The sequence below is a fragment of the Theobroma cacao genome, chromosome 1, assembly GCF_053813885.1.
Source record: "Theobroma cacao isolate CCN51 chromosome 1, ASM5381388v1, whole genome shotgun sequence".
NCBI classification, from domain to species: Eukaryota; Viridiplantae; Streptophyta; class Magnoliopsida; order Malvales; family Malvaceae; genus Theobroma; species Theobroma cacao.
Genome location: NC_142639.1, coordinates 7562590 through 7574349, shown reverse-complemented (window position 1 = coordinate 7574349; position 11760 = coordinate 7562590). Strand labels below are relative to the sequence as shown.

At 35.1% G+C, this 11760-nt stretch overlaps 3 protein-coding genes across 3 annotated transcripts; 2 read left to right on the top strand and 1 right to left on the bottom strand.

The window, feature by feature from the left end:
• The first annotated feature begins 310 nt into the window (after nucleotides 1-310).
• On the top strand, nucleotides 311-2599 carry LOC18611880 (U-box domain-containing protein 26-like). The gene has a single exon (XM_018128192.2). It carries the CDS (start codon nucleotides 972-974, stop codon nucleotides 2154-2156), a length of 1185 nt encoding a protein of 394 aa, XP_017983681.2. The 5' UTR covers nucleotides 311-971; the 3' UTR covers nucleotides 2157-2599.
• Nucleotides 2600-4967: 2368 nt separating this feature from the next.
• LOC18611879 (uncharacterized) lies at nucleotides 4968-7451 on the bottom strand. The gene is made up of 3 exons (XM_007048350.3): nucleotides 7023-7451; nucleotides 5532-5670; nucleotides 4968-5452 (listed from the first exon to the last, which is right to left on the bottom strand). Exons 1-3 carry the CDS (start codon nucleotides 7392-7394, stop codon nucleotides 5268-5270), a joined length of 696 nt encoding a protein of 231 aa, XP_007048412.3. The 5' UTR covers nucleotides 7395-7451; the 3' UTR covers nucleotides 4968-5267.
• Nucleotides 7452-9648: 2197 nt separating this feature from the next.
• Nucleotides 9649-11535, top strand: LOC18611877 (NAC transcription factor 29-like). Its single transcript, XM_088802902.1, has 4 exons — nucleotides 9649-9923; nucleotides 10527-10810; nucleotides 11041-11095; nucleotides 11225-11535. The coding sequence occupies exons 1-4, from the start codon at nucleotides 9725-9727 to the stop codon at nucleotides 11533-11535; spliced, it is 849 nt and encodes a 282-aa protein (XP_088659028.1). The 5' UTR covers nucleotides 9649-9724.
• The last annotated feature ends 225 nt before the right edge of the window (nucleotides 11536-11760 follow it).

Below are 11760 nucleotides of genomic sequence, written 5' to 3'. Positions count from 1 at the left end.
GAACTGGTTTGGTTTTATTTTTATTTTTCTTTTGTCCTTTTGGTTCCACCCAGTTGATGGTTCCCTTATTTGTGACGGCCATTACCTCTCTCTCTCTCTTTTAAATCTCAAATGGGGTAGCCCCCATTTTAATTTTCAACTCATGTTGGTGCATTCAAACTTCAAAGACATTATACAATAAATTTTTTTTCTTTCCTGGTGGGTCAGTTTGACTGCATTGATAGATATGGGGAAAAGAGGAGGGAAAGTTGGGGGGACCATCTCCCACAATTATTCTATATTATTAGTTTCAATCCCATGTAGTCTTTCCTTCACAAGGATAAGGCCTGTTTTGGCCCTCCCTTACTGTTTTTATCTTATTGTTCTCTTCTCATCGCTCCAACTAAGCTTTGCACTTTTGCTCTTTCTCCATCTCCCTCTCTCTCTCTCTCTCTCCCTCTCTTTATCACTGTGAACTGCAGACTTATTCCAGGACTCTCTCTTACTCTTCCATCTGCTGCTATTGCCTGTTAGGACTGGAAGTCCTTAAGCTTTCCATTCATCTTTTCATCATTTTATTATTACTTAATTTTTCTTGTTCCTCTTTCTTTATAATTGTATATTCACTATATGTGCTTTCCATACTAGTGAATATTGATAGCTCAGTTTCACTTTTCGAAGTCTCCTGTCATTTCTGCACTTTTGGCTCTAGAATCTGATTTCAGAAAAGCCACCTTTCACAGTATCTTTGTTAGTAGGAGGTTTTTTTTTTTTGAAAAAAAATTCCAAGTGCCTTCTGGTATTTGTCTTCTAATACCCTCCATCTTGCATTGTGCAAGGAAATAAATTCTCTCACCATTACTGTAAATTCTTTATTCCACAACTTCGTCAGCATCCACTTCTGAAAATTCTCAATTGAACAAATACCATTAGTTCATTTTTCATTTTTTCTTTGAACATTCTTGTTGAAGCTTTTTGGTTTTTGTTCTTCCATGAAAGAAGCTCAAATGACCATTCCAGACTTGTTTACATGCCCAATCAGCCTGGACTTGTTCACAGATCCTGTCACTCTATGTACAGGCCAAACTTATGATAGATCAAGCATAGAAAAGTGGTTAGCTGCAGGTAATCTCACATGTCCTGTTACAATGCAAAAGCTCCATGATCTATCTCTTGTTCCAAATCACAATCTTCGTCATTTGATTGAACAATGGCGTCAAATGGGACACCAATTTGACCCTGATTGCTTGACAACAATCGATCCTTTAGTCTCCCTGAAGCACAATCTCGAATCTCCCGAAGCTACCTTACAAGACAAACTTCAAACACTCGAGAACATCCGAGTTCTAACGGAAGAAACACCATCTAGCAATTCCTTTTTGCTCCGAATAGGTTTCTTGCCTTTACTTTTGCAAATACTTTTCGAAAAAGTAGACCCTGAATTCTCCCAAGAGTATGTGAGGTTTGTGGAACTAGGACTTTCTTGTGTTCTTAGATTGCTGCCTTCTGGAGAATTGGAGCGTTTGAATATGCTCAAAGAAGAGTCCATGTTGGAATCTTTTGTGGTTTTGTTTGAGCATGGCACTGCCATGATCAAGCAAAGCTTGTGTCATCTTGTAGGGGAAATATCATCATCTTCAGAAACCAGGGAGCTTTGTGCAATGATTGGTAAACACCAAAGGTTCTTGCATAGGATTGTTTCTCTTATTCAGCAGAATTCTGAGACATCTGATGCTGGAATCAAAGCGATTTCAGCATTGTGTTGCTTGGAATCGAACAGAGAAAATTTGGTTCGACAAGGCCTAATCAATGGTCTGATAACATATATTCTGAACTCAGAAAGAAAGGAAAGAAGCTTGGCAGCAACAGCCATGGCAAGACTGGAACAACTTCTGCGAATAGAGAGAGCCAAAGAGGCACTGATAAACAATCCGCACGGCGTTAAAGCACTGGTTAACATGGTCTTCAGGGTATCGGATCATGAAGGGAGTGAAAGTGCTGTTAACTCATTAATGATGGTGTGTCATGAATCATTGCAAGCGAGGGAAAAAGCAATAGCAGCTGGAGTATTGACGCAGTTGCTGTTGCTTCTGCAGAGCCAGTGTAGTGGTAGGACCAAAACGAAGGCAATGACATTGCTGAAGCTGCTACGATCCAAGTGGGCAGAGGAGAAATAGCATGTGTTGTTAGGACAAGTAATATCTGTGTGTGGGGTCTTAACTCTTATATGCTGTGTGGTGTATTGGGTTCCCTCTTCCCCCTATCAAGTTAGGCTTTTGTACAGAAATGTCAATTTATGTAAGCTCCTCCATCATTGAAAACCCATCCATTTAATTAACCTTCATCCACCTTGTGTAGTGCATTAGCAACTCATGCTGCCAATTAAACTGTGAAAGGATCTAGGGACTCAATTCCTGGAACAAGAGATACATGTTTCAGTTGGCAAATACCAAAATACTCCTAGGATTATTATCTTTTATCTCAGTAGTTGATCTTTTTCAAAAGATTACGGTAGAGTTAGGCCATATTGATGCCTTCTGAAGTGGCATTTTCAGCTTACCCAACCTGATGTAATGTCTAAAGATATATGAAAGTGGAAAGCAGTCAAAGTATGCCCGAAGCAGGTAATATCTCAGCAAATGGATGCAAACTCAATTCCCACAATTATTTTCCTTCTCCATTATCTATGCATAATTAATATGATCTCTGGGTATTTTTAAGGAAAGAACTCACTGTACTCCCTTTCATAATCAACCTCCAATTTTTTTTTCATAACTTTTATAAAATATTGAATGAGAAAATTAGGTGGTATCGTTTAATAATCAAATTTGATTATTTTATTAAGAATCCAATTATTTGATAATAGGTCGGCTGCATTTGATTTTCATTTCGACATAACATATTAAAAAACTCTTAAATTATTTAAAAATATTTAAATAATTTTTTATTTTTCTATTATGTTCAATTAAATTTTTATATTTTTATCTTAAATTAAATAAATTTTTATAATTAACAATTAATCAACTATTTTTAATTAAAATAACATTTATCATTTTATACACATATGAACTTGTCGTAGAATGAGACTATCATATAGCCTTTTCTTCATATCATATCATATTAATATTTGAGAGCACTATTCATTATGACAATATAATATTCTACATATGAGCTACGTGAAATGAAAAAGTTTATCTAGTTTATAATAAAAATAAAAACTTAATTAAAATTTTCTGAATAATTCAAAAACCCAATTTTTTCCATCGTTATATTTCTTCTTAATTATAATCTTACACCTACAATTGAGTGGTAGAAGAACTACACCCCTCTCTAAGGTATATACTTAAGATTTACTCATCACATGTGTTTTTTTTAAAGAGATTCATTCATTTAGAAAATATAAACCCATTTGTTTATTTTCAATAGAATAACTCAGGTTGATTAGTCTAGTTTTCATTATGAAATCTGATTAATCAGACCGGTATTATCCCAAATGCAACCCAAAAACACCATCATATATAAAAAACTTGGCAGCTTAAACATCTGCTACTATTCTAAAGATATTTCTTAATAGGGGAGATGGAAAAACATTTGTTTTTACTCAAATTATTATGGCAAAACTTGATGCTAAAAATTGTTGTCCAATTGTTAGCCTTTATCTTGGTTCAAGATTCAAAGTTTGAATCTCCTTTTCCCCATTTTTGAACTTTCTTATAGGTTGAAATAAAAAAATTTCTACCATCCTATCCTACCAAGCGAGGCCTTGGTCCAAACGACAAGTCACTGTTTACCTTAGACCCACCAAGAATCTTGATAGGAGGAAGTTTCCACTTGACTATCATGGCCACCATTTTTTTTGAACAAATCCACAGAGGCAACAGTAACTCCCATCCAATTGATGCAAGTTGATGGGACTCTTAAGCTTGGTAGATTTATTCTTTTTCTCTATAAGCTTTCATTGAAACAGATATACCAGGCTGATTTGTCTGCACATTGTTTTTTATTTGAGTACAGTTTGGAAGCACATCTCTGGCACTCCAAAGGTAACCAAGTTAGAAAAGAAGGGTGTGTACCTCTGGAAAGAAAAGGACCCACGAAAGGACCTTAAGAGTCAAAAATCAATGGGCGCGGGGGAGGGGGGGTGTTTAACTTTAACAAATAAAGGTTGCAAATGTAATCAAACACTGCACCATTGACAATGAACATGGTCCACCTTTTCGGCTATTAAATGAATCAAGCAAGAGATTGAAGCACTTCCCCTTTTGCCCAAAACAAGATGAAAGATTAACAAATTTGCACCCCACACCCTGCCTGTGCTAAATGACCGAATAAACCTACTTTTTGGACAAGGGTCAAAAGTTGGGTGCCTGCAATTTCAAGCATTGATAACAGCACCACTGCTTATTATGCTGAAGAACCAAAGATACCCTACTTATTGAGCACCACCTAGAAGATGTCTCCCACAAGAAAAGTTAAGGAGAGAAATTTGTTTAAGAAGAAAAGTACATGGGGGTGGGGCAATGCAACTTCGTGATAATCATATTTAAATAGCAGCAATTAACCTGATTCCCTGATTCTGTCTACCCAAAAAGCCATAAAGATTCTTGATGTTGGAAGGATTCAAGGATTTCTAATCAAACTTTTATAACACCATTGTGATGGAACAGAGTTCACACAAAGCCATGCAATGGACTGGCATCAACAGTCTGATCACCGAAACCTTCACTAGTAAATTTGGTTCTTACCTTATATTCTTCGAGTGGAAAACAAGAAAGGCTGTTCAGGAGCATATCAATTATGGATAATTCAAAGGAAAAAAGAATAAAAAAAAAAAGGGTGCAATGAAATTATATTTAGCTTGATCAGGATGAGAAAGAATGCAATTCTTATAATTTCATTGCTCATGAGTCATGACAAAGCCTTGCAGTTAAAAAAAGGAAAGCTGGTAGAACCAGAGACGATTAGAAGCTACAAGGAAGAAAAAAATCAAAGAATCTCAACATCTCCAGTCTTCACCTTTTAACATGGTGATAAAATTACATGTTTCTTCCCTCGCCCTCAACAGATGAAAACATTAGCCAAAAAAACCAGTGGGAAGAGCATGTATCAGCTGAATGTGTGTATTCTCATGTATGATTTTCACCAAAACCATAAAGTAATGAAATATTACAATAATGATTTATCTTAGTATAAAACTTCAAACTAGAAAAAGGTTATTCTTGATAACAATTTATCAAATATATTTTGAGATTGATAACTAGGCATGTACTGATATATAACAAGAACCCCTACGAAAGTGTGATGAAGTGTTGCAAAGAACTAACCAAACTTGGAGGCCAATGCTTTGTTTCTACAACGTATGAGATATCTGTAAAGTGAGGATCAAGCAGAGTTGCAATCGCAAACTGATTTTCTGCTAGCAGTGGTGCATGTTTGTCCACGTATAAGGCTGCTGCAAGAGCTGCATGTACTTCTGTAGAAAAAACAAACATATTAAATGAGAAAAGTTCCTAATTGTCAATAGCCTGTGAACTCAAACTCTTTGAAAGTACCTGGATATCCCTTTAAAGATATTGAAACATCCTCCATCTCTGCAATGGCTTCCTCTCTGTCCCCAACCTCATATAAGGCCAATGCCCTACCAACTCTTGCATAGTCTGAGAATGCAAAATCTTTATAATTTTCAACAACCTGAAAGCAGATTCAGAAGTGAAGGGAGTGGTGAAAATTTATTCACATAGTCTGCATCACAACTTCACAAGCACAAGCATGTTGTCTAACTGCATACACATCATCAGTGCAAAAAATAATAAGTATTCAGATATGTATGTAGCATGATTGGTTTCTTCATATCCTCTGCAGCAGATTTCTGTATAGTGGAATCAAAAGGATTAAATACTATGCGCAATGAAATGAAGTATGCAAGGAAAGAGAGGCCTTATGACAACAGAATTAAAATATCTACTTTCTTTGTTATGACATTTAGATGAAAGTAATCACATCAGGATTACCTTTAATGGGAAGCACCATGCTCAGGCATCTTTTTGATTGGTGAAATGAATTAGTTTCCATTATAGAATATAAATATCCCAGTCAATAAATTGCCTCCATAAACATTTATCAGGCTAAGAGGTGGGAATACTAGGAAAATCTCTTAGTTTGTTGTTTCAATATCAATTATTCTTTTTCTTTTCCCTTTTGTTTAGAAAGGTTGAAAGAAAAACAAGAGGGGGAAATGATGCTTGAAGCACCCATAACAGGAGGCAAATGATTAAAATGAGTAAATTCTATTGGAATCACAGTAAATCCTGCAAAGCAAACTGTTTAAAACACTCTCTCCTCTGTTGAACATTTACGTTCTCCATATCACTTTCTCTTAACCATATGCAAATTCTTAGTTCCATGCAAATATTGTGGGATGGTCATGGCATACAGCTTCTGGAACTAAATTGAAGCATAGAAGATGCTGAGGAGTATTTTGGCAAATGCAGAAGCTTAATACCAATATTCATGTTTTATCACTAAAGTTGAATGATCTGAATTGTAAATACATAAACATGATGAAATAGATGAGAGCATATCGTACATAAATTTAATCTCAAACACACAAAATAAATCAAGGGTCATGATTGTAATTGGCAAGGACATCATTTCCAATTCTTTGAATTGAGACAAAAACAACTTCCGAGAAAACCATTAGAAAGAAAGAAGAATAATGGTTGCAACTGTACAAAAACCATGTAGAGTCAAAATCTGTCACTATGATATTGCAATTTAACAAGCCTTAATCAAAAGAATAGTTGGGTGGCCAATTATACCAAATGCAGCTTAAGCTAGTAAACTGTCCAATTATGTTTAAGTTCTAACAACATGACTACATAATGACTTTCATTTCTACATTACGCAAATTAGGAAGAATTTTGTGATTATAGAAAATTGAAGCATGTAAACTATCACAATCCAGATATTATATAAAGTATGAGTGCAAGCCCAACAAAACGAAGCCAAATATTTTTTATACAGCAATTCATTTTAAAGGGTACCGTGGTAAAGATTTGAAGAGCTTTGGGGAAGTCACCCTGAGCCTGCAACTCCTTCCCTCTCTCCAACAACTCTACACCTTCAGATACTCTCCGGGTAATGACGGCGCTGGCGTCTCTCTCAGCCTGGCTCACCGGGTTAAAACTCGCAGCTAAAGCACTCATGTAGCTGGGCTCAAGCTTACTACTGCAACCTCTAGTGCCAGGAGTACTGCTTGGAAGGATGAAAAGAGTGGAAACAGTGGAAAGAGGGAGTGAGAAGAGAAGGAAGCGCCTGGTGGTGGTTTCAGGGTTTAACAAAGGGTTTTTGAGGGTTTCAGTGTTGGGATTTGCTGAAGAGAGGAGATGGAAAATTGGTGCTTTGAATGCACCCATTGCCTCCTCTGTTCTGTTTCATTACCATACCAAAGTTCTGGCAGTTGGGTTTTTGTTGTTTTTTTTTTTTTTTTTTAAACATCCGTTTAGAGCCACAAACAAAATTTAGGCCAATATTGCTTGATATGATGACATCCAGCTCAAATTGTACGCAAATTCCGAAGTGTTCTATAATCATATATATATTTATTATAAGGTTAAAGGTTATCGAAAAAAATCCTAACATTTTTCAATTTATCAAATTCAAATAAGAGATCAAATCTTTATATAAGATAATATTTTCAGTAATGCAAGTTCCCATATTCAAAATACAATAGAAAACCAAATCTTTCTAAAATTATTATATGTTTTTAAAGAGATTCAAAAAGTATCTGATAAATAAATCAAAGATATAAAATCTAAAAGGAATAATTTTTATCCACACGATAAATAAATCCCCGATGACAACAACTGCGACGAGTTTGAATTCTGGTAGAAATTGATCCAACACGATTTCTAGAAGATTTAAGTTGGGTGCAAATAACCACTCTGGAACTTCCTGTGTCACGTGAGACAAGCCAGCTTTGACTGGGAATATAAAACCCGACCCACCTGTCATTTCGCCACCACTCAATATTCGACCCACCCGTCAATTCGGTCAAAACTCCGTCAACTCGCCTCGACTGAATATTCTTCCAATTGGAAACATACGCCCTTTCGAGAAAATCCATGTAAATGGTTTCTATCACCATTCAAATAAACATTGTCAATATCAAATTGACTCAAAAACTAATCTTTAATTACTGCTAATGCTAAGAAAACCTGAAAACAAACATTTAACTGCTGCCAGTGTTAAAAAATCTAGAATAGTAGCTTGTTTAGTCACTGAGCTAAAAGTCTCATGATGATCAGAGCCCTGCTATTGACTATAACCTAATGTCTAGCTCACTTGCAATCAATGTTGTGCACCAATGGTGTGCGCATCATGAAGAAGAGGTAGAATGGACATGTCTTATTACTTTCTAAAGCTTCAATTCCAGATTTCATGGTTGCTTGACAATAGTGATTATTTCTTCTGGCATAATGCTAGAGACGACCTTTATGGGAGAACAAGAGGATTATTGTAACTTAATACATATCAGGCATTGGCATTCAGGTGTATTTGTCAGCTTTGAATGCCAATTCCGGGCTGTGGATGTCATCCTGGCTGTGATCGAGCCCGATCTCTAAGTAACTTGATCGAGAATATTCAAATCCAGCTCTCCTACAGTCATTCAACTTGTATTTATTATGTATATAACTATTGTACTTCTTTTGCATGAATGTGGTCTCTTTTATAGTGGTAAAACATCTTCTTTTATAATTAATGTATATAACTACAATGCTGGCAATGAATTAGCGAAATTGCTTAACTGTGGCAAATTTTTTCGTGACAAGAAGTAACAATATATGATACTTAATAGTCCATGTAATGCTGTACAGAAACAGTAGAAGTTAATCCCAGGCCAAACAAATTATTAGAACTAAACAAGTAGATGCTTTGTACAAATTTTGCATAGAATGAAATTGATTTTGTTCAGACCAAATAATTAATTTTGCATAGAACCCAAACGCTTAAAGAAATGCATGGACTTCCTCAATTATTGATTATGCGTTTACAAATATTTCATAATCAATACAACAATTGATCTCCTAAAAGGCAATATTTTACCTTAACAATTGATCTCCTAGAAAGTCTAATTTTTTACCCTAGAGCAATCTTGTAGAATACGGTATAAAAATATGAGATTCTAAATGAATCAAGCAATTCAACCTATATGGATCTTATTAATCTTTATCTTTTAAAAAAAAAAAAGATAAAACAAAAGTTAGAAAGGATATATATAAGTTTAATCTTATATGACTTAAAAATAAATAAATTATCTTAACACTACATAATAGGTATCATGACCAACCTAAATTTTAAAATTTATAAAATTCAGAAATTAACCATTTCAATTTTATTCATTTCTTGAGATAATTAGTTAAATTTTGCCCGTCACGATAGAGATGGACTATTTTCCAATTTTCTTGTAAAATGATAAAAAAACATTACCCTAGATATGCGTTACACTCAACCCTAGGTTTCTTTCCATCGTGAGAAATAATAGAGATAGGATTTGCCCACATAAGTAGTCATAGTTATCCACGTCTCTTTCACTTTAAATGTAATATACATCCCATTAAACTCATATTTACATATATATATTTGCGCCTATCACTTACCTTATCAAATACTACTTCAACTGTTAACTTTTGATTTAGAGTAGGAATGGCTAACTGATCTTCCTTCGTTTTCCAATCCGCATGCAATGTCTCTGCCATGCAAAAGCGAGCCTCCAGAAGACGTTGAAAAATTCTTTAAATCGTTCCCGCCCGGGTATCGCTTCAAGCCTCGTGATGAAGAACTCGTCGTTCATTACTTGAAGAACAAGCTGTTCAACAAGCCATTACCACCCAACAGGATCAAGGAGGTTCAATTGTACAAGTACAATCCTGAGACCCTCGTTGGTACATACCCACTCTTTCTTCGTTTCTCATCTTTTCATAATTTATAATCATTGAATAGAGTGAACTAGTTGGATGGAAATTTATTGTTCAAATGCTGTATTATCTCTCTCCTATATTCTTCTTATTCCTAATGCTTTTCAGTATTTCCAGGTTAATTCTTAGGGCAGCGATTGCTTAAAAGGGGTTGTTTACGTGTCTAGATCTTTAACATGCTAAGCCCTCTTCTTCTTCAGTTGTGATTGAACTTTGTTTTCAGGTTCCTGCGAGTGAGAATTATTTATCGTTATTCCAATGAAGAGAGTAACTAGCCTTTGGTCTGGTCATTCTTTGGTACTTGATAATTATATACTGATAATTATTTAACTATTTAAGTTCATGTTGAACGTGTACATCTGATTTAACTTCACCATCGATGCTGGTTTATTTAACTTAATTATACTTTTAATTATGATTATAATTTATATTAATATGTTTTTTTCGCAAATATCGATTATATAGATTTGATTATATTTATCTGTGAGGTTGAAATTAGTTTTATTTTTTAAAGTTTATATATATCGAGATAAGATTAGATTTATCAAAGGAATGTTTGGTAACTTATAGAGCAAAATAAGTCATATGGGGAAGGAGAATGGTACTTTTTCACACCGAGAGACAAAAAATATAGGAATGGGTCTCGACCAAGGCGAGCAGCTGGCGATGGATATTGGAAAGCCACGGGAGCAGACAGAGTGCTTAAGTTCCGAGGGGTTGAAGTTGGATATAGGAAGGCCTTGGTTTTCTACAGAGGGAAACCACCCAAGGGACAAAAGACTGATTGGATGATGCATGAATTCCGACTCAAAGATCCTCCAAAAATATCCAATCTCAACAAAGATGATATGCGAGTAATTAGTTATTCCTCTTATTTACTACTATCATTTAAATACTTTTAATTTTACCTTATTTGATAGGTAAATGTGACCTAATTAAAGACATAAATTAAATCTAAAAAAGAAAACTTTAATCAATTCAAAATATAATTAAGATCAGATGGATATGCAAAATATATAAGCACATATCAGTTTTTTTCCTTCCTTTGTGGTACAAATATTCTATTTTATTGAATTTCTTGCAGCTGGATGATTGGGTGTTATGCAAAATTTATAAAAAGATGGATAAATCTATGAAAAGTTGTAGTTCTCGGCAGGCTGCCAGTACCCAAAACCAAGAGTCGGACAGTGAGGTTCAACCTGAATCAGGGAACAAGGCTGTTGAGTTGGAGAGAGAGGCTTCAGGGTATGTTTTGGGTGAAACAGCAGATGGTTTTGCACAAGGATTCATGGCTTTCAGTGAATGGGGACATGATCACGAGTTGGAAGAGCATGGTGGTCCTTTCAAAGGACTTGCTACCTCTCTGGGAAGTTTCTATGATGATTCCATGTTGGAGCAAAATTCTATAATGTTTCCGAACAGCATTTCTGATTATTATGATGAGAATTTGATGCAGCAGATGACAGTACTGGAACCATTACCATCATCCATACCTCCGTTCCGTTCATTCCGTTCGATGGACAAACTTCCAAGTGTCTCGCACAATTTCGATTTTTCCTCTCAATTTTTTGATCTATAAGCGTTAGGAATCAGGATCTAGAATTTAGGAACTATAGGCCTTAATTTCCTTTAGTTTCTTTCTTGCATGACATTATTTCAGACTTAAGTTTTAAGGTACTAGGTCAGTTCATGGTGTGTTAAGATGATTGAAATATTATTCTATTTACCATAGAATTAGTTAGTTTTTTTTTTTTTTTATAAGTTTACTTAGGTACCATTAGAAATAATTTCTAAATTCAGTGAA